This window comes from Aplidium turbinatum, chromosome 1 (assembly GCF_918807975.1).
Source record: "Aplidium turbinatum chromosome 1, kaAplTurb1.1, whole genome shotgun sequence".
NCBI classification, from domain to species: domain Eukaryota; kingdom Metazoa; phylum Chordata; class Ascidiacea; order Aplousobranchia; family Polyclinidae; genus Aplidium; species Aplidium turbinatum.
In genome coordinates this window covers 20,732,965-20,757,072 of record NC_137472.1, presented here as the reverse complement: position 1 = coordinate 20,757,072, position 24,108 = coordinate 20,732,965, and the positions used below count along the sequence as shown (strand labels likewise).

General features: G+C 38.0%; 1 protein-coding gene across 1 annotated transcript; it reads left to right on the top strand.

Moving 5' to 3' along the window:
- The first annotated feature begins 1,247 nt into the window (after positions 1-1,247).
- Positions 1,248-23,986, top strand: LOC145771553 (L-threonine 3-dehydrogenase-like). Its single transcript, XM_082583259.1, has 8 exons — positions 1,248-1,423; positions 2,202-2,283; positions 5,138-5,253; positions 5,556-5,653; positions 8,065-8,234; positions 13,990-14,204; positions 22,673-22,831; positions 23,124-23,986. Exons 1-8 carry the CDS (start codon positions 1,289-1,291, stop codon positions 23,235-23,237), a joined length of 1,089 nt encoding a protein of 362 aa, XP_082439385.1. The 5' UTR covers positions 1,248-1,288; the 3' UTR covers positions 23,238-23,986.
- Positions 23,987-24,108: the final 122 nt, after the last annotated feature.

Genomic DNA, 24,108 nt, shown 5'->3' with positions numbered 1-24,108 from the left:
GTGCGGAGCACTGTGGGGCCCGTTCATTTAGGTGCTATTCCTAGTAAAGTCTGCAGATTGTATCAGCTTGGCAGGTAGGACAATGCTTTTCACACAAAATTTTGTATTGAACAGAAAGATATGTCATCGCTTCCGTAAGTGAAGCTGCTTAAACCGGCATTGCTTTTCACACAAAATGTTATATTGAACAGAAAAATATATTGTTTTTTAATGAGCGTGTTCGGCGTTTATTTGTTAGTCCAGGTTTGCGTCGGTTATCAATAAATTATTCAAGTTTCCGAACATGACTGAGTTCACTTTTAGTGAGTCAAATAATAACTACATTAAACATCAGTAAAAAATATATATACCATAGCCTATATTCAAGCGGGTGGTAGGCTTGGGTGAAGATTAACTTAGTTTTCCGTTAAAACCCCGGCTAGGTTTAATGACAAGCCAAGTCGCACCATTATGCTTGCAACTTGTAGCCAGGGTTCATATGCCTTATAGAAATGTATTCATGTAGTAGAGCGTTGTCTCATACGTGGTTACGTATCCGCCACACGACCAATCCATCCCGAGTAGAAGTAATTGCGAAAGATAACAGATTAAGTAAGGTTCCATCTGGCTGCAACCTGTGTTCAGGAATCAGGATGCATAGCAAATGTTCCGTGAAGAAGTGCTAATATCAAGAGTAGTAGAGCGTTGCCTCGCACCTCATCTCCACAATCCACATGCACATTGACAAAACAACATATTTTTCTGTTCAATATAACACTTTGTGTCAAAAGCATTGCCCTACCTGCCAAGCTGACACAATCTGCAAACTTCACTAGGAATAGCACCTACATGAACGGGCGCCACAGTGCTCTGCACCTAAATATCCAGATGCCACAGTGTGCGTGCCTGTTTGACCGGCGCCTAACTGCCTGCGCCTAAAAGACGTGGACCCCAATGGCAATAATGCAAGTTACTGTTAAACAATAAAGATTGAATATTGCCTTTGGTGTTTTATTGCTGTCTGATGAATGTTGTCAATTGTAAACAGTTTCAAAATGTTAATATCTGTTAACTCAATCGATCATAATAGAGTGACTGATTTAAAGTTGAGACTTATCGTTATAAAATTACAACATTTACAAGAAATTTATCAAACCAGAAAACTAAACTAAGCCTGCCAAAAATAAATTCGCTCATGCACTTGTCTAAACAGCACATCTAATTCCAAGTTTAAGATTGAAAATATTATGCTTTATCTGAAGGTATAAGGTATGCTAGCCTGTTAACTGTAGATAAAAGAAATAGGCTGATGTTGCACAACATGGAAGATGTACCAAAAAACATGATTTGCTTGATCAAAAGAGAAGAGAAGGAAGGATATGATTTGGAAGAACTTCCTATTCCTGCACCTGTATCAGATCAATTGTTAATCAAAATAACAAAGGTCATATAACACTTTTGTAACAACATAATGTATGTGTATATCAAATTCATATCTACTTTCTAAAAACCTCTACAGTCTGTTTCACCCTTACTGGACATCATCAGAAGGTCCTGAAAAATATGCAAAAATAATAAATCGGTAATACTAATAGTTCAAAAGATATTAAACATAATAACCTTAATGTTGTCTGCAAAAAAACCTTAGAGTTATTGCAAAGCTACCAGCAAATGCCGCAAAAGCCTCAACCAAGATGTCTTTTAAAAACCTAAATTAATCTAAATAACAACAACTATGATGTCATAGACAAGCAAAATTCTATAAACCGCTAAGTAACCTGTAGAAATCAAAGTAAATTTCTGTTATTTTAAAGTATTTGGGTTTAAATTCATAATAACAGCATTTACTCACCAGTTTGGAACGCTTATTCAGAAAGTGGCTACAATCAACTTTTAGAATGGCCAGCTTTTCAGCAAGACAAAGCCCACAATTATTGTTGCTACCCCCTCTGTAAGGCTGAGCCTGTGGATGAATTGTGATATTTTAAAATCAACACCTTTAGCATTGAGGTCCCAAACCACCTCTGCTTCGCTTTTTTGCTTGGGATTGAGCACTCTTTCTAGTATTAATAGCATTTAGGCTATTATATATATATCACTAATAGTGAATGGAGAAAAGATTTTATTTGCTAAAGTAGAAAGTTTAGAAAGTAAAGAACATAATATGTGAGATCATTTTAGTAAGAGTGTGTTTAAAATTTATTCTTTGTACCCACCATCAGGTAGGAATCTGTGGATCTGATATCGCCCTTTATAAATGGAACGATGTAGCAAAAGTCATTGCTGCTTTGCCTTTCACACCAGGTTTGTTTATTTGGGAGCAAGTCTTTTAAGCGCAGACAGTTAGGCGCCGGTCAAATAGGCGCACACACTGTGGCGTCTGGATTTTTAGGTGCAGAGCACTGTGGCGCTCGTTCATTTAGGTGCTATTCGTAGTAAAGTCTGCAGAATGCAGATTGCATTATACAAGTTGCAATAGTACATTATACAATATGCTTTTCACAAAATGTTATATTGAACAGAAAAATATGTTGTTTTAATAATGCGCGTGCATTTTGTTGTTAGTCATGACTTCAGTGAGTGAAGCTGCTTAAACCAGCAATGCTTTTCACACAAAATCTTATATTGAACAGAAAAATATATTGTTTTTTTAATGAGCGTGTTCGGCATTTATTTGTTGTTAGTCCAGGTTTGCATTGGCGAAAGCTTTATCAATATATAAATTATTCAAGTTTCCGAACTTGACTGGAAGTTCACTTTTAGTTATATAAGTCAAATAATAACTACATTAAACATCAGTAAAAAATATACCATAGCCTATATTCAAGCGGGTGGTAGGCTTGAGTGAAGAGTAACTTAGTTTTCCATTAAAACCTCGACTAGGTTTTGCCAAAGCTGAGCTGATACAATCTGCAGACTTTACTAGTAATAGCACCTAAAGGAACGAGCGCCACAGTGTTCTGCACCTAAATATCCTGACGCCACAGAGTGTGCGCCTATTTGACCGGCCGGAATGGCTCATTTCGGCTAGTCCGATTCGGCTATTTCCCTATTCGGCTGCAGTCCGATTCGGCTTGTTCCCTATTTGGCTACAGTTTTGAATTGTATTTTGTATTTTATTCCACAATATTGTTTCATTTATAGTTGAAATTATCGAAGCTTTAGATGAGTGGGGCTTAGACCTAACCACTAACCAGGGGCAACAAAAATGGTTGTTACAAGTGGTGTTTCATAGATAGCACACTTTGCGAAAGAGATTTAGATCATTTAAACGGACTTAAAGAGTGCCGAAAGCAAAAGATAGCCTACGTTGCTCTTGCCTGCAAAACAGCAGCTGATCGCATGGCTTTCTCATACGGTATGGAAGTTTCAAAGTAGATGATAGGGTAACTTACGCTGCTGGAATAGTCACGTAACTATTCACTGCAATATTAAGTCAACCAGCTAAATTAGACGCGCTATTTTCAACGAGGTCTTCCCGTTGTGAGATCAATCATGATTCAACAGAACGCATCATTGTTTTGTACGCAATGTGTGAGAATTAAATTGAAAATCGATAAAAGAAAAGGTGTTTGATGGTCTTGGTCGCAGATATCGCCTGCAATAACGACGTCTCTTACCGCTATTATCACCTAGCTAACCTGACATCATTGTTTTATGCGACCGCTAAGGTTTGACATGGACTTCAACGATCATGGAATGTTACGTAATAAGAACGATTATATCCTACATGCAAAAATAAAAAAATCGATTTCTTAATACAGCTCTTTCTGTTTTGTCTCGTGAGCTTTGCATATTGCTCAACAAGTGCATAAAGTTTAGAATTGACAAGAAATCATTAAATTTGAAATTTAAGTTCGAATCACTGGAAATAAACGTATTCAAAACTTTTACTTTTCAACGCTGTTTCAAACTCCGTAATCTACGTCAACAATGATTTTGCGGCAGAAAAATGCGTTCATTTTGAAAACTGCCAAGCTGGAGACAATAGCTTGTCCCGTGCATAGGTTTAACCGGTCTTTTTGAGGTGAAATTCACTTGCGAACATCTCAACTTATACTCGAGTATATACGGTATTGGATAAAAGACTGTAAAGACTTTCGATAAAAAACAGAAGAGAAAACACTTCGCCGTTGCTAACGCTTTGAAGGTAAGTAATTAGCAAAACGAGGTTAATAAAACTGATAGCGGGTTTTCACTCTGCTTGAGATCATGATTTTTTGCATTTTATTTCGATAACTTCACTGTCTTGATCGTTGTTATTCACTCGCACGAAAAGGAAATGAATCGGCTTGTTTTCCAACTGTGCCAATTATGAGCTAACAATATCAAAATTTTTACGACTAGGCGTACTGCATGCGTAAAACTAATTGTTTCAAGCAGCAGTACTAAGAAATTCGGTTTGCGACCTAGGTGTCAATATAAACAAGACACTAAGCTTAATCAAAGACTACTTTAATTGAGTAAAATAGCGTTATGGTTATGACGTCATCACCTTTCTCGCCCCCTAAAGTTTTTTGAAAAGTCAGCGCCTATGATTGTGGAATAAAATACAAAATACAATTCAAAACTGTAGCCGAACAGGGAACTAGCCGAATCGGACTAGCCGAATCGGACTAGCCGAATCGGGCTAGCCGAATCGGACTGTAGCCAAATAGGGAAATAGCCGAATTGGACTAGCCGAATAGTAGCAGACCCTTGACCAGCGCCTAACTGTCTGCGCCTAATAGACGTGGACCCGTTTATTTATCCTACATCAGTTAGCAGTTTGTTCAATGCATCATAAAACACATTAACATTTTTTAAATCTTCTGGTATAGATGTGTAGAAAGATCTAATAATGCTGTGAAGCTGGCTCACAATTTACAAATTCTAGGAAGACGTGAGGTTGGTTGGCCAAAATTAACTTGAGAAGCGATATTAACACTAAAATGATCTTAGAGAATGGAACTTATTTGGATTCCACCCTCCTTGTGACCGTGAGAAGTGCAAAACCAATGTGCAATCTGCCATGTGTACAGTTAGCCAGTTGTCTGGGTGAGGCCTACAAGTGGAAATTCCTCGAAAACCTGCACTTCATAAAACAAAACTCGATTATGATGATGATGTTTGAGTGTGTATGTTTCAAAATAACTTTTAAGCCTGTTGTTTATATCAGGTCATGAGGCGGTTGGTGTTGTTGTCAGCAAAGGTCCTGATGTTAACAGGTTAAAGATTGGGGATAGAGTTGCTGTCGAAAACCATTTCTTTTGTGGCCAGTGCTTTCAGTGCAAGGTATGTCATCTGTTTTAAACACCAGACACAATTTTTCATATATTCTATCACCAGTACACTGTTGTTAGGTTTCTGAAAAAGTACTTTGCAATACAATAGATGAACTTAAATTTAGAAGGATAACATGTGAGGTGTGAGCCTATGTGGTTTTTCGTATTCCTGTCACTCTTGTGGTGTAATCTACCATTGCATAGTCTATGTAAACGGAAGTCCATAGACTGAAATTGATCGTTTGATCAAGGCAAGTATTGTAGCCTGTGTAGTGTGTAGGAAAGGCTAGAAAGTTTTCTTTTATGGTTTAGGCTTCACGAGGAGATATATGCCAATTTATGAACCAATATGGCCACGGCAAGGGGACTGAGCATGGTGGTTGTTCGCAATATTCCATTGTCCCTGAAAAGTAGGTATTGTTTTAAGCTGATCTGTCTCAATTCTCAAAATTGTAACGTGATGTATTTGTGGTTGCAATGGATTATTTGCCACATAAGTTTGGAGTGCTAGACTGCACGACATCTATATGGCCAACCTGACAGTGGTAAGACCGTTGAGTTGACTGCGGCTGCTTTGTCGCAAGGGCAACCCACTGCAGTGGAATTTTACTACATGAATATTTGATGTGAAGTCTATTCCCGTGAGCACATCTTGGCTCCTACACATATTTTCTGTTGACAAATGTTAAATTTCCATCACAGAGAGAAGTGAGAGAAGTTCTTTTTATTTGCATCAACAGCACATGTGGAAAAAACAATACAAGATTACAATGTGAACTAGGTTGTTTTAATGTTTGCTGACGATGATGGGAGTGGCAGAAGGACCGAACTGGTCATCAAGTCTGCCACACCCGTGTGGTGTCATAGCTTATTTGACATGGAACGGTGTCGGAGTTGAACACAAATATATATTGTATACATTACAAAGTATACATCACAACATAATTTTTATGAGACTTACCAATACAATTGACATGATTTTGATTTGCTTGATCACCACAGAAGACATTTGTTGTAACCTGCTTTATACATTTTTATTTACAATGTTTTCACGTTAGTTTGATTATGATATATATATGTCATAGCAAACACATTTAGCTGAAAGTACAGAACACAAGCATACAGAAAGTGCTGCAAAATTGAAACCTCCTGGCATAGTCGCATAATTTTTGAAAACGTATCAATTTCTTGGTTTCAAAGCAAAAATTTTAAATTGGAAGAGTGAAGGAATGTAAAATTAAAGGAAGGAAGAGATAGAAAATTGCCATTGCTCTGTGATACACTTGTGTTATACAATACAGCAGCGAGAGCTTTATCAACAAATTATGCAGGTTTCCGAACCTGGCTGATTTTATTTGTTTGGTATGTTTAAGTGCTATACAATATATCAGGGTAGTCCAACAGTGAGAGCATGAAGGGCAACATTGGAAAATTTTAAGGGCTGCAGAGGGAAGAATGTTTTAAAATGAAAGAACTGAGTTTTCTATTCTAGTAGAGTTTTTGGTGTGTTTCTGCTGGTTTGCGAGCATAAAAATAATTTTCAAAAATCTTGTTTTTTTCTGTTGTATCGTGCTGTAATGCTGCTCATAAAAATAAACTCCTTTGGAACTGATATCAATGTAAAGTTTACCAGACTGAAAAAAATACCTCATCGACTCATTCGAGTTACTCTGTTTTTCTCTGATGTTTTTTAACGTTTAAACATTACGCTGGACTAAGTTATCTTCGACAACACAGCTGCTAACTCACGAAATTCGGGAGTCTGTGCTTGCAACAAAACCGAACATCAACTTAGGTTTGTGATTGTACTGTCGTTATAAAGTGTCAAGAGGTATTGTGGCCTTACAGCAGAAAACAGTATCTTAATTGGCCTGCACTTCTACGTTGCAAGCCTACGACATATTTACGGCTTGACTGATGCCAGCATTTATGTAAAATGTAGGTGCTTTTACATGTTTGCCTATTTTGCCAGAGAAATATGGTCGTCGAACCACTCAGCAAGTGCTTCAACTCAGCAAGTTCATTTCAGCTACTGCCAAGTCAGTGAATGAGATCTATGTGCTCACGTCAGGCTTGCTTGGTCATCGCTTGTCAAGCTCATTTTGCTGACTTGACATTGACATTCCAAGTGACGTGACATTCCAAGTTTCGGCTTGCTCAGTTTCATCATTAACCAACTTCAACCACGTGCTCAAATGTTGCTAGCTCAGTTGTCACAACTGCTGGTTTGTAGGAGACTTGGGAAATATTGCGTATAAAACTAGTTTAAAGGCCGCACAAAACATACACGCGGCCTGCATGCCAATGTTTGGATCCACGCTGCAGTATATCATACAGTATATTAAGCAAATGATCCTAAAACATTGAAAAAAAAATTAACCAGGTTTTACTGCCAAGATTCCGACTAATTCCTTCATCTGAAATCGCATAAAAGTATGGTCATCATCGCATGACGAAAAAATTTGTTTTTAAAGTAGCATTTTACGCAGGAATATTATGCTAGAAACTTAATTTATTTGATGGTTTTGTAAAGATAGCCGGTTGGGTTAACACAATGCGTGATAGGCCTACCTTGAATTATTAAATTTCTTGTTTGTTTGATAGCTTTACGGCAATAGGGTACGTACTTTGTCACTTTTTTGTAACACTTGTTGACATGTTTATACTCATGGTCAGTCTCGTAAAAATATTTGAAATCTTCTTCGTTTTAAAAATACATTGCAGTCATTATGCAATACCAACTTTTATATTTCAACTTTGCACGTGGTTGCAACAGCTAGCTTTCAGACCGTGCTATGACAAATGGTATATATCATTTCAGGTATTGCTACAAGCTGCAGCGTAATATTTCCGATTTGCAAGCTGTTCTATTGGAGCCCATGGGAGTTGCGCACAACGCTGTCGAGCGGTTAGAAGTTAGCAAAGAAGTGGTTGTAGTGATTGGGTGCGGACCGGTCGGACTATTTGCAGTGGCATGCTCCAAAGCATTAGGTAAGCCACAACATTATAATTTTACCGGTAAAAAATGCGATGATACATCGAATTGAGATATTGGGGGAAATTAGAAATCTGTGACAAGGATTTTTCTTCACAGTTTTTAGGTTTTGTACTATTATTATGCAAATATTGCTTATTTCTTTCTATTGTGCAAGTAATTTTCCCACACTGTCCTATGAAATCATCTTAGAAACTGGCTTCACAATTCAAAGTTTTGAGCAACCTTCAAATTATTATTCTCAACCAGTTTTAGAATTTAGTCATCATTTCCAGGCTACTAGTTGCACACTTTGCTTGGGTAATGGGTATAGATACTGAACACGTTTCATGATTGAAGTATTTTTACGCTGTAGTAGTTGATATTGTAACAACACAAATTTATTGTAACGTTCTAAGGTGCCTTGGATTACCAAACTACTCATCAGCAATCTGTAAATAGATCGGCTTTGCGCTCTGGATAGTCCTAGTTACGAAATTTTTCATAGAATTTATACCAAGGTTCAGTTCAGTGGTGTACGCGTACACAAAAAATATTGACGCCGTCAGCGTAAACGCAAACATTCGAAAAACCATACGCCGTATGCGTCAGCGTAACCTGTAAAAAAAAGTTGGCGGCGTCAGCGCATACACTAGCGTAAACTCATTTTGTTTGCTAGGTGTCAAACATTCACACGGTATAAACCACTCGAAACAAACAAGTTTTATTTTGAATTTTCACGAAGAAACACAAGCATCTGAAAGTGTTCATCTGACCTTTTGCTGCGTTTTGGTTTCGCAGTTCGCAGTTTTCGACGTCAACATTTCGCAGTTTGATAAAAAAAAAATGCAAACAACAGCTAAGACATTAAAAAGTATACGTTGACGCTATACGCTAAAAAACCGCGAAAACTTTACGGCGTAGCCTCAAGCGACAACTATCCAAAAAAAATGTAGCCGTAAGCGTTAGCGTAAACAAAAAGTCTACGCCGCAAGTCTACGGCGTATACGTACACCTCTGCCAAGGTTCAATGGAGTTCATCAAGGTTCGAATGAAAAAACTTAATTTAAAATATACGGTAATCTCTAGAATAGGTAGTAGGCTACCGCTACATTTTAAATGTTCTTCAACGACAACACAATAAACTCAAGAATTGTGAAACTCAGGTCTTCACAATGAAATTTGGACCTCTGTTTATGGGTCATTTCATTATAATTCATCCAGGCCATGGAACCATAAAATTTATAATTGTCCCATTTTTTCACAGTTTAAAATGCTTAAAATTCTGAGTTATTTGGCACAAATTTTGTCAAAATTGGTCGAGCGGTTTTTGTTTTATCGCTATTTTAATGTTTAACCACCAGGTGGCGATTTTTTTAGTGAGCCGCATAAAAATGCTCATATCTTGGGACCTAGTTGCCCAATCTTCATAAAATTGGTATCTATCCCCCCATTTTCAGGGATGGGCTTTCCAAAAATGAAGGTTAAAATGAGCTAGGAGTTATACTTTTTGTGATATAAACATTTGTAGTGCTTCGATAGCATGGCCGATTTCGCCATGCGGCCACACATTTTTTTCAAAATTTTTATGATCATTATTATTAGCATAGATGTTATATTCCAAAAATATCTTTTAAATCACTTACAATTCACAACCTCATAATAAAAATTGTGCACAAAAATGTAGAATTTTTAAAATAGTCAAAAACATTGGATTTTATTTTTTTTGGAATTTTGGGATAAGACTTTAGATTTCATTACCACTACTTGTATTACAACTATTTTATGAGCAGAACTGTAGTCAAGCTTTCTTCTCAATGCTAATATTGACGTAGATAACTGACTCCTATTCTAATAATTCTACTTTAATCACTAACAATTCATCAGCCCATACTGGGTGGTCCGCCCCTCCCCCCCCCACCCCTTACTACGCCACTGTATGTCAAGCAAAGCATAGTAGTATAATACACTATTACACAAAGTGAAGGAGTCAAGACATAAAGATGAAGGAGTTTAATCCCACGAAAGGATGTAATGAGCTTGTCCGATGTGGGAAATAATTATATCATTTTCCAAACATGTCTCGCTGCTACTGGTACGACAGTGTGCACAGTACAATTGTGTTACTTTAATTTGTCAGAAGTTACATTAAAGAACAGCGACAGTCTTAATAGTAAAGTGAGTTATATGCAACAATCTAAGAAATACATAACAATCTGAGAAAGAAAGTATATACATTACAAAATAAAGTCACACTATTCTGACAATATAACTACAAGTCTATACACTTCTGCTATCATTTCTGAATTGGAATACAGTATATAGGCTTTGTCTGCACTGATCATTGTAAAATTACATACATACATCATTGTAAGATTATTAGTGCCAAGAAGTGTACGAAACATTAAAGATAGTTTTAAGTGACTTTCTGCAATAAAATACAATTAAAAAGGATTCAATAAACCTATAGGTTTGCATGCATAACTAACTAGTGCATCCCATTTTGCATTTAACATTATGTGACACTGGATATGAAATATGCTCACTGCAGAGCCATTACAACATGTGAGGGGCAACAATCGGAATGAATAAAAACGCAATTGAACAAGGACCGCCATACATGTAAATAAACCGACAACCACGGTTTCTACCATGTAGCTAAACATGTGAGAGGCAGCATGAATTACTATACAATTGAACACGGGTTGTCATGCATGCGAATAAAGTGCAAACCACAGTTTCTAGCATGTATTGTACAGTAACTAAGCTCTGTGAGAGGAAGCAAAAATATAAATACAACATAAATAAACAAAGGTTGTTGTACACTTGGACACATAGAACAACATGCCATTATTGTAACATTAGTCAAGACCTAGACAGCAATTTCAGGCAATCAAACCCAACCTAATAGAAGCCAATCAATGCTCATCTTGAATGCAAATGAAGCGACGATTCACAGTTTCCATGTTTGCAGCCGAAAATATGTATATTCTGCCTGTTATAGTGGAAACTGTCCAAAATCATTATGATTGAAGAAATGTGCATGTAACACTTATCTTCACGGCCAGGCTAATCGAAAGATGGAGAGGGGCCACAAGGATGCATAAAATTGACCAGAACATCATTCTTTTCTTTGTCCACGATTTCAACAAGCCCAACCCACCACTGTCCGTCATAAACACATGCTACATAAGACATGACACTTACATCTTGGATGTTTATCATTGGGGCTGCATCGAAGAAACAATGTGTGCTAGGCTGTTAGCGAATTGTGAATCATCTGATACGCGCTTAAAACTGAAAGAACCAATACAACTTGAACTAAAGTAATGGTATCCACGAGTACCAGGCACAGTGCTTCCACGCTGGAATCTTTGTTCAAAAGTGGTCATTTTTTGCCACAAATCATGGTAAATCTCCATGTGACGGGATTGATGGAGTAGTAAAAAGGAAGCTGGGTAACGAAAGTCTAGGCAGACCAACTGCTAACCAAATTTTGACTGCTGCAGCTGCCTATCAATACTGCTCTGAAGCTGTAACAAGTGTACCTTTCTTCTATATAAAAGCTGAGGAACTGGTGCCAGTGAGAAATACTCAACAAAGAATCCAGCGTGGAAGCACTGTGCCTGGTCCTGAATTTCTTCAATCCAGATGATTTTGGACAGTTTCCACTATAACAGGCAGAATATACATATTTTCGGCTGCAAACATGGAAACTGTGAATCGTCGCTTCATTTGCATTCAAGATGAGCATTGATTGGCTTCTATTAGGTTGGGTTTGATTGCCTGAAATTGCTGTCTAGGTCTTGACTAATGTTACAATAATGGCATGTTGTTCTATGTGTCCAAGTGTACAACAACCTTTGTTTATTTATGTTGTATTTATATTTTTGCTTCCTCTCACAGAGCTTAGTTACTGTACAATACATGCTAGAAACTGTGGTTTGCACTTTATTCGCATGCATGACAACCCGTGTTCAATTGTATAGTAATTCATGCTGCCTCTCACATGTTTAGCTACATGGTAGAAACCGTGGTTGTCGGTTTATTTACATGTATGGCGGTCCTTGTTCAATTGCGTTTTTATTCATTCCGATTGTTGCCCCTCACATGTTGTAATGGCTCTGCAGTGAGCATATTTCATATCCAGTGTCACATAATGTTAAATGCAAAATGGGATGCACTAGTTAGTTATGCATGCAAACCTATAGGTTTATTGAATCCTTTTTAATTGTATTTTATTGCAGAAAGTCACTTAAAACTATCTTTAATGTTTCGTACACTTCTTGGCACTAATAATCTTACAATGATGTATGTATGTAATTTTACAATGATCAGTGCAGACAAAGCCTATGTACTGTATTCCAATTCAGAAATGATAGCAGAAGTGTATAGACTTGTAGTTATATTGTCAGAATAGTGTGACTTTATTTTGCAATGTTATGTGCCGGTGGGGTGTTGTACAATGTACATACTTGCTCAGATTGTTGCATATAACTCACTTTACAATCAAGACTGTCGCTGTTCTTTAATGTAACTTCTGACAAATCAAGGTAACGCAATTGTACTGTGCACACTGTCGTACCAGTAGCAGCGAGACATGTTTGGAAAATGATATAATTATTTCCCACATCGGACAAGCTCATTACATCCTTTCGATGTATTAAACTCCTTCATCTTTATGTCTTGACTCTTTCACTTTGTGTAATAATGTATTATACTACTATGCTTTGATTGACATACAGTGGCGTAGTAGGGGGGGGGGGGAGGGGCGGACCGCCCAGTATGAGCTGATGAAAAAAATTAAAATCCAATGTTTTTGACTATTTTAAAAATTCTGCATTTTTGTGCACAATTTTTATTATGAGGTTGTGAATTGTAAGTGATTAAAGAGATATTTTTGGAATATATCATCTATGCTAATAATAATGATCATAAAAATTTTGAAAAAAACACGTGGCCGCATGGCGAAATCGGCCATGCAATCGAAGCACTACAAATGTTTATATCACAAAAAGTATAACTCCTAGCTCATTTTAACCTTTATATTTGGAAAGCCCACCCCTAAAAATGGGGGGATAGATACCAATTTTATGAAGATTGGGCAACTAAGTCCCAAGATATGAGCATTTTTATGCGGCTCACTAAAAAAATCGCCACCTGGTGGTTAAACATTAAAATAGCGATAAAACAAACACCGCTCGACCAATTTTGACAAAATTTGTGCCAAATAACTCAGAATTTCAAGCATTTTAAACTGTGAAAAAATGGGACAATTCTAAATTCTATGGTTCCAAAATTTCAATTTTCTGGATGAATTATAATGAAATGACCCTTATCTGTCATTTATTTGAGTATCATCTTCGTCTCTTGGGTTTGGGCGGTGGGTTTAAATTGTTTTCTTTTTTTTGTGTGAATGTCTCAAATCGGCTGAATGTCTTAAATTGGTTGAATGTTGAAGTTATCTCAATAATCACAAGTCGCCATTATCTTGTTTCTTTTCTGTATAACTTCAGTATGCTGCCAGTGCCATAACATTCTCTGAGATGTAGTGGATGGCGTACTACTTCTAGTTGACACTTATTTGTTTTTAAAAGTTGGTTTAGAATCGATATTTGAAGGTTTGTGTTACCCACAAGATTACTAGCAGTGAGACACCGGCTCGAAAACTTATGCATAAAAGTCAATTGAAGGTTTGTAGCTTCTCACAGTCTCCTCGTAATTGAAATAATGTTTTCAAAGTCTAAGCATATCATGATTGTCAATCAACAGGAGCAACGAAAGTGTGGGCGGTGGATGTGATTCCATCCAGACTGGAACTCGCCAAGAAAATGGGTGCTGACGTCACAATAAACGCGTCCGATGGTGGCAGTGAGGCGGTCAAGCGTGAAGTGTTGAGATTAACTGATGGAGTAGGAGTTGGTCGCATTTGTGAAGCCAGTGGGGCTGCGATGATGCTCAATGGATGCTTTTCCTACTTAAGGAAGGTGAGAGTATTGTGGGAGAAGATAGCCTCTAGCTTCGGAGCTGTCAGGCTGCATGCCAGTGGCTCCGGAGAGAAAATAAAGACGTGTATCCAAAATAAACACATTTTTTAGAATTAAATGTAGTAGTAGTAGTAGTCCAGTTTTAATCCGGTGATGTCCCCGTTACCGAGGGTGGCCGGATTCACCTCCAAGTGCCGCAATCGTCTTCACACCCTGCCTCCACATCGATCTGTCTAGCGCGTCCTCTCTTGTCAAGCCCACCTTGCTGCTTTCTTCCTCAACTTGCTTTTTCCATGTTTTCTTTGGTCTTCCTTGTTTTCTACGACCCTCCACTCGCAACTCCAGCGCTCTTCTCAAAACATCATCTTCATCCCTTCTCAAAACATGCCCATACCACCTCACTCCATTCGCTTTTGCCAACTTATCAACACTCTCATTCAACCCAAGCAAGCTCATAAGTTCTTCGGTATTCCTTTTGTCCATCAGCTTTACACCACACATTGCTCTCACCATCGCTCTCTCAGTTCTTCTTAAAATCGCCAATTCGTTTTCCCGTAAGCACCATGTCTCACTTCCGTACAGCATTGCAGATCTCACACAACTAGTATAAATTCTTCCTCTCATTTTCAACGGAAATCTTCTACCACATAACAACTCTCGACACTCTCTGAATTTCACCCAACCAAACCTTCCTCTTGCAGTCACTGCCGCTTCACAACCACCACTGGCATTCAATCTATCTCCTAGATAGCAAAAGGCATTTACTGATTCAACTTCGTCATTCAGCTTTTCAACAGGACCAATCATTCCTTCCTCAATCTTCTTGCATCTTTCACATTCAAAACCATCTCCAGATCTGCATGTCACTCTCTTCATCTTTGCACATCTTCCATGCACCCATTTCTTGCATTTCGTACATGTAACAGAATTTGCCATCACTCTTCTTCCGCAGACGCCACATGGGTCAATTTTGCTCATTGTGATTTCCCCTTCCGTTCCGCTTATTACGACCTTTGTCTTTTTGATGTTCACACGCATACCTTTACATTCAAACGACTCCTTCCACTTCTCAAATTTCCCTCTCAGATCTTCCATTGTGTCACTCAACAAAACCAAATCATCGGCGTACAGTATCTCCATTAATGAATCTTCTCTTACACATTCGGTAATCACATCAATCACAATGGCAAAGATTAGAGGAGAGAGGACAGAACCCTGGTGTACACCGACCTTCACCGAAAACTCGTCTGAGAGGGCAGATCCAACGCGAACTCTCGTCCTTGCACCGTCGTAAAGACCCATTTCGGCTTGCACGAGAGCTTCTGGAATTAATTTTTTTCTCATTGCCCATTCCATCACTCTTCTTGGAACGCTATCAAACGCCTTTTCCATGTCCACGAAACACATGTACAAGTTCTTACCCTTGTCCCGATATTCCTCTTGCAACCTTCTCAAAATAAAAATAGCATCTGTCGTTCCCTTCCCAGGCATAAATCCACACTGCATCTCGTCCAGCTTCACCACAGATCTTATTCTATTCTCCAACACCCTTTCCACTACCTTCATTGCATGCTCCAACAGTTTTATTCCCCTATATGACCCACAATCCATGACATCACCCTTTCCCTTGAAGATGGGTATCACCACACTCATCTTCCATTCATTTGGCATTCCTTTTCCATCTAACAGACGTTGACTGATTTCCTGCATTGCTTTCAGTCCTGTCTCTCCACTTGCGCGTATCATTTCCACAGTGACTTCAGATAGTCCAGGAGCCTTCCCCGATTTCATTTTCTTCATTGCTTCATACAATGGAGTTTTTTTAACTGTCCTTTAAAACAACGACAAATATGAGAAGTGTGGACAGTGTGGTAACCCTGCTTATAAGTAGGCTACTTAAGTTCAATACATTGCTTTTTGTGATATGTCTCTTGAGAGTAGGCTATTACATAAAAACATCTCAGATATTCTATGGTTTCATAATAGATTTCATAATGCTCCAGCAGGTAGCTATTAAGCTTGCTTGTGACTTACTAACTGCGCATAACTTTACAGTTCACAGTGTTCACACTCATCATACGAACTGCTTAGCTCCCCTTATTTCACTGCCAACAAGCGAAATTCATACGTATTTTTGTTGATTCAACGTTTACATACGTTTAATGTAGGCTACAGCATGATTTGTATGTATGATTTTGCTGGTTGATCTGTGACGAAACTTTCCGTTCAGTAAAAAATGCTTGAAAATGTGATTTAGTCGATCATCTCTCATAAATTTTCGTCTCGTCAGATAGATTTAATACAATTAAGTCATGAGTTTCTTAGCCAAAACTGGAGCCAGGTCTGTTACATTTTTTGTGGCTTCGGCTCCAATGTAAGCGAAGTTAAAGGCTCTAGCTCCACAGCAAGCGGAGTTAAAGGGGCCGGCTCCATTGAAAACGCTTAGCATTGCGTTGTAAGTTGTCTTGGCTTTTGTGTAGTACGTCATGGTCTGTGATCATGATAAATTTAACTTAAATTAAAATTGAGCTAACGTAATAAACAATCCCCGTTTTTGTCGCAAAATCCCCATTACCCCACAATTGGCTATATCTCGTATCCTGGTGGAGATAGAGAACTGCTTTTGCCACCAAAAGATGCAGAATACCAAAGTTTTTATGCGACTTATGAACATGCTATAGCCCTAAAACCTTTACTTCTTTCTATAATTGAGAAAAACTGTTTTAAGAGTAAAATCTGTCATTTTTGAAACAAAATGCTTGTATTTCAGATCTTGGCTTGCACGATTGTCATTCAGTCATTAAACATAACCTTTAAACCAAACTTGTAAGCTGTATAATATAAGAACAGTGATGTTTTATTCAATAATGAGGCATGAAACAATCAACACAAAACTATGCAATACATGCTAGACAAAGTACATTGTCCTGTTAATTTCTCATCGCGAATAGTATGCATTGTTAATGTAACTCTTTGTCTTTATGTCAACATCACTTGTGTCACGGATCTTTTTGCTATTAATTGTTTCCTTCACGTGGCCTGTCAACTGCTTACAAGAAGTATTGTTGTTTTGAAACACTTCCCAATCATCCTTACTCCCTGCTGTCAGACATGGTGAAAATGCAGAAGCTGCATCCATAAATGCCGCCAGCGGACGGTTTGACCACAACAGAGCTTTGGTGTCTGCTTTTGTTGCTGTTGAAATCCTAGATACATCAATGTTGAGATGCAGTGCTCCCAGCGCAGCTGTCTTTGGGTTCAGCCATTTCTCACTGTGGTCAATGGAGCATTTCTTTGCTGGCTCAGAAGCATTACATGCTTTCATGAAGCTTCTCATTTTTTGTTGAAGTTGATGATGTTGAAGCAATTTCCTCTTCACTGCCACTCATACACTTATTTCACTGGATGATGACTTTGGCATTTCTTCTTCAGAAGATGTCTCTAATTTATTACTGTTACTAGTACGATCAAACTCATCACTAGCGTGTTTATGGCAAGTTCTGAGAGTGCTGTCCTGCATTTGCTTCAAATTTTTGCGTTTGACAGCCTCATCAACACCACCAATCACCATGTTACGTTCTGAGCGCTGATCTAAAAGAAATTTAACTCTTTTGGATGAACTCTTGAAGACATTGGACAAGAGCAAATAACCTTTGTTCCCCAATGGTCTATGCAGGGGATATCTTTTTCATTGATGGTACTGTCAAATGCGAACTTGCCTTTACACGAGCAAATGTCAAATAGCTCATTACATTATATTTCAAAACTGGCCATTTTTTGCAAGTAGCTTGGAGATGCGAGTCTCTTTCTTCGTTGCGCCTTCAAACTAGAAATAAGATTTAAACTGCTTTTAATCTTTTCTTCAATTCTTCGAGATGATAACAAGACACTTCCTAAGTTTGCGAAAACCCAAGTTGGCAAATGTCTTCTACAAGACTTGCAACATCAGAGACAGTAGGCTTAAAATTGGGACCTTTTCCAGGTTTCAACTCATGCTGCCTCCGAAAATATCCTAATTACATGATGTAGTGTTGGCAAACAGCATAATTTTGTAAGCTTTTGCATTACAGATACATTGCTCAGAATACTCTGACGTGACATTTATTGTGTAATAGCTTTTTATAACTTCTAACGTGTAAATAAAGGATATAGCCTACATTTAAATAATGTTGAAAGAGTTTCTATCACAGACATATTGCTGAGTATATTTTGATGTGGTATTTAACACCAGCACTCCAGCAGTTTTAAAACCTGAGGTAATTATTTAACCAGCTTAAAAGCATTATTTTGGTGACCTGAGGAAAATTCATTATTCGACTTCTTACATCTTTGTAATCAATTTTGAGATAAACAACATAAAATTTTGTATAGCAGTGCACATGCACAGTGCTGTATATTGGTGAAGGAAACTTGTAAAATTATACTGATTCAATTCTGTGAAAAAGTTTGAGAACAACAATACTGTCTTCTGTTCAATGACTGTACTAGTTACACAGATGTGAGTTTGAATAAAGGCTATCTGTAATGGCTTAATGACATTCGTCTGAGCCATGATCTGAAATACAAGTATTTGGTTACGAAAGATGCAAATTTTACTGTCAAAAACAGTTATTCTCAATTATAGAAAAAAGTAAAGGGTTTAGGGCTATGGTACATTGATAAGTTGGATATAAACTTTCGTATTCTGCATCTTTTGGTGGCAAAATTAGCTCTCTACCTCCATCGCGGGATGAGATATAGCAAATAGTGGGGTTATTGGGGTTTCGCCACAAAAATGGGGAGCGTGGCCTGCTTAAATGATTTTTTTTTTCAAAAATTTTTTTCCCCATGATCAAGTTAGGTCATTTTGCAAACCACATTAACTAGCCAGCAGCAATTTGTAAAAAAAGTGTGTAAAGTGTTACACCCTAATAAACATGCATCCTCTCTACTCAAATTATATTTTCAAATTTTAAACAAACCTTGCAACTGAAACCTATAAAAGTCTGGTTTAATGTGATAAATATGGTCAAATGCAAATGTGCGATGTGCATCTCAAACAAAAATCCATTACTGTGCCACAAAATGAACAAAAACCAAGTAAAGCTCAATAAACGTCAGTTCACTTTGGTTTCAGTTGCCCAATGATTTTTAAAGTTTTTTAAACAAAGTCTTCATCATGATCACGTGCCGTCTCCGATCCGAAGGTTGGCTGTCATTTTCTTCCACAAGTCACGTTCTTCCGCTACTCTTTTTGTTTTTCCAATGCTTGACAAATCAGCCCACTGTATTACATCATCTCCCCATGTTCGTCTCCTTCTTCCTCTGCATCTTTTGTTTTGCTAAGTCGTTTGCCCATCTATCTTGCTCTCCAATTCTTTTCCTAATTGCTTCGTTTGTAATGTGTTTTTTATATGATATTTTTAATATTCTTCTGTAGCACCAGAGTTGAAAAGCATTAATTTTTTTGTGAATTTCTTTGCTGTAGGTCCAACTTTCACTTCCATATGACATGACTGGTTTGATGTAACAAGATAGAAGTCTCAGTTTTAATTGTAAATTTATATCTCCTCTTAAAAATTCCTTGCATTTTCAAAATGACGCTTTTGCTTGACCGATTCTTCTTTTTACATCGTTGGTGCATCTTCCATCTTGTGTAATGAGGGTGTGTCTTCCATCTTGTGTACCCTAGGTGTGTACGTGGTGAACTGATCCAATTGTTCTCCTTCCACCTTAATTTTTATTTTGTTATTTCCATTGCTTTTTTCGATCAGCATTGTCTTTGTTTTCTTCAAATTGAGTTTCATTCCGTATTTTTGACTGATTTTGTCCATGCTTTCTTGTTTGTTTTTCATATCTTTATCCTGCATGGCGGAAAAGCGGACTTGAGCGCTATGCATCGGTGTACGCCTTCCGACGTACACCTGACCCACACTGCAGCCGACGGCAATATCTGTTTCCGGTTGTCTACTCTACTTATGACTTAAATTTGAGGGTCTGCTACTATTCGGTGAGTCCGATTCGGTGAGTCTGATTCGGTGAGTTACTAACTTCTAACCCCTAACCCAAACCCCTAACCCCTAACTCTAAAACGGCAATGATAATTAGGCTATGGTACCCGATAATTTAAAAAAAAAATTGAAAAAATCCCCCGTTAAGGGTTTGGACTCACCGAATCGGACTCACCGAAACGGGCCATTACGTAAATTTGATGCTACCCATTACTCGAAATCGATCACTGGGTAGAGGCAATTATCATAAAGTTTCTTGCCCAGAGAAACAACAGCAAGTGCGGGTGGCTGGAGTTGAACATGCCGGCTCTCGACTGCGAGCCCAACGCGCTAACCACTCGGCCACTGCTTTCTTGTAGTTTTTCCTCTGTGTCGGCGAGAATGACAGTGTCATCTGCGTATCGTATGTTGCTTACTATTTGACCGTTGAATTTTACTTCGTTTTTATTTATTGTTGTTAATGTTTGCTTGATTATTGCTTCGCTGTACAAATTGAATAATATTGGTGAGAGTATGCATTCCTGCCGAACTCCTTTGAATATCGAGAAAAATTCTGTGAGACTGCTACCACTTCGAACTGCTGCTGTTTGTTTGAAATATATGTTTTTTATAAGTCTTCTTTCTAAGAACGGGACATTAAATTTTTCGAGCACTTGTAGTAATTTGATATGTTTTATCCTGTCAAATGCTTTGCTGTAATCTATGTATGCAATGTAAGTGTGTTTTCCTTTTTCTATTCTCCGTTCGCCAATTGCATTTCTTGTTCCGGATCCTTTTTTATATCCCACTTAATTTTTATCAATTTGTTGTTGTATTATTGGGGTTATCCTTTTTTTTATAATGTGTAGCAGAATTTTGCTGGCGTGTGAAATCAGACTTATAGTCCTGTGTTCTTCACATCTCATTGTTTTTGTTATTGGGATCAAGATACTCTTAGTGAAGTCATCCGGAATTTCACCACTATTCTACACCTCGATTATTAGCTGCGTCATGTTCTGCAATCCCGTTTCTCCTAGTTGTTTCAGAAGTTCCGCAGGAATTTCATCTATCCCACTTGATTTTCCATCTGGGAGTCTTTCTATGACATCTCTAACTTCATTTTCCGTTATTTTTGTAACTTCAGATTAAGACTTTAGGTTTTGAAAAAAAAAAATTATTTGTTGTGTATTTTGGTGATTTTTTTAGCAGTACCGTAATGATTATTATCAATATTCTGCATATACGGTTGTGACTTCCCAATTCAAAAATCTGTGAAGTCTTTGTAATTGCATGCCCTTTGGTAACCAACCAGAATTGGTAACATTCGAACATCATCATTTGTTCGAATGTTACCTTCAAAAATATTTTTTATGAAATAATACTAAATTTTTTTAGTAGCATAAAATGTTCCAATACACTTTTAACTCAGCCTACTCAAGAAGTAAGTTTGCCTGCTAGGAGCAGGCCTTAAAACTCGTGTTTTTTTCCGGCAGCCATCGTGGCCTATCGAGAGCTCCTTCTCGGCGGCCAAATCTGCGTGCTTGGAGGCCAAAATACAATAACAATAGCACAAGTAAATAGCATTAAACTTGCAACAATGTTAAAATGATCACTTAGCGTTGTTGAAGTCTGGGCGACGTCCTGCAATAGAATCGTTGTACCACGCATTAAATGCTTTATCGGGATTGTAATCCGGTATTGCGGGACCATCTAACGACCCTAAATTGTTTTAACTGCTCGCAGCTCAGTAAATTGTTTCAACTGCATACCGTCTTTCATAAAACTTGACCATTTATTCCATTATGATCTCACCATTGAGGGTGTGAAGTCGCTAACCCACAGCGTTCTCAGCTATGAAGACACGTGTTTTACCCACGGATGTCAACTAACCTAGTTCTCCTTTTTAACAACGATTCAATCTCCGACAACTTTGAAGCCGATGTAAATTAGCACTTCGGATTAACACTTCGTTAAAATAAACATCGGGAATTGCAAACCAGACTTACAGCGCTGGTGATCGCAGCTGGATATATTCAATACAACAGTAGTGACTATATTGCGCTGACCTAATTCTGCGTCACTCTTTGAGACAACATATTTTCGACATTTAATCCACAATCATTCCATTGCGAAATTAAATAATTGGCTAGAAGAAACCGGCGGCCAAACTTGGCCGACGGAGGAGGTAGCACAGGCGGTCATTCAAGCACTACTTAGCGGCCATGCCCGCCGGCTGCTTTAAGGCTTGTAGGAGGTTCCCAGATAACCACTTTATCTGGTCCAGATCCGGATCTGACCAGAGTAAGTGGCTGTCTGTGTTGTATTGTTGGCAAGAGTAGCATTTTCCCAAGATGCCTGTGATTGGATTACAGATAAAATGGTGCAGCATCTTTATTCTTTATATTTAATGTATTTACATTAATTCAGGAAGCCCCGTGACCATGCTACTGATTAAAATACTTGGTCAACTTTTAGTTATTAACAAAACTTAATTTTTAGGGTGGTAGAGTGTCCCTGCTAGGATTGCCAAAGCAACCTCTTCACGTGGAAAATGTCCTTCAGGATATCATCTTTAAATCTCTCACATTGACCACAGTCCATGGGAGACGAATCTTTCACACATGGGAAGAATGTGAGAGGCTGATAGCTGACGGGAAGGTGAGCGACGACGAACCTTGTTTCTGTGGTAATCAGAAGTTCTGAATGAATATGATGCACTCTTCTACGTCCTGCATTGGCGCGGTATATATTTCAACCTCTTCTGCGACTTTCCTACGTTCTGTCATCATCATCATCTGTTACTTTCTGATTTTTTGAAAACCACTTCTTTAAAGTCGATTTATGCTTCGTAGTTTTTATAAAGGTGATAACTTCTCATGCTCCAACCATCAATACGAATTTGGTATTCAATCAAACGCATAATAGCATACGATATGGTATTCCTTTCCAGGTCGATGCGGCACTCGTGGTTTCTCACGACATCCCGATGTCTCAACACCAAGATGCATTCATCGCCTTGTTGGGAGGGAAGGCTTGCAAGATTATCATGAACCCGCAATTGTGATATCGTTTCGTCATCAAACAGTGCATTCATTTATGGTATTAACTTTTAGAAAAATGTGGATTATTTCTTCGGTCTCTTCAAACGTCATAAGACGCTCTGCTATTGGGGTATTAGAGCGTCCATTATTCAGGTTGGTGACAAACACAAATAAAACTCGTCCTATATTGTTGACTGGCGATTTTTTTAAAACTATCTTGATGTGTACCCCGGATGTTGCAACAATTCGATTTAACATGTAAAGTTTGTTTTATATTTCCTCAGGGCATTTGGTTTTGAATACCTTGGGTTATTGGCAGCCTTTATACAATATACATATGCAATTTAACTCTGCAATATTGTTATTTCTTACAATCCAATTTAACGATACCGTGCGTACTTTACTTTTTGAAATGCTGTGCCAGAGGTGGTCAAGTACAATTGAAGTAAACGTGATGTTTAATTTTGGTGTAAATGTAATTTGCTTGCACTTTTTCATACCTGTAATTACCTTTGAAACTGCTTTTTGTTTGGAAGATTTCCTTTATTTTATCAGTTATACATTTTAGAAATGTCGAAAGTGCAAACGTAGGCGAGAGTGAGGTTGGTTGACAGATTTCATGTACCGGATTTGTTTCACGCTTGGGTGTTACCTTAGCTCAGTGGTTAAGCGCCAGACTACTCACGGCTTTTGGGGTGTGCGCTTGAGCAACGCATTCCAGGACTGCTCTCTATTCAGCGGTATTAATTAGATGAAATAATTCCCCGGCAATAACACTTCAACTAACAATCTCGGCAACCAGCCCCGCGTCAAAAAGCTTCTATAAGTATGCGAAACTACCAAAACTATCAAATATGAAAACGTGTCTACCGGTACCCGGTTTATAAATGACTG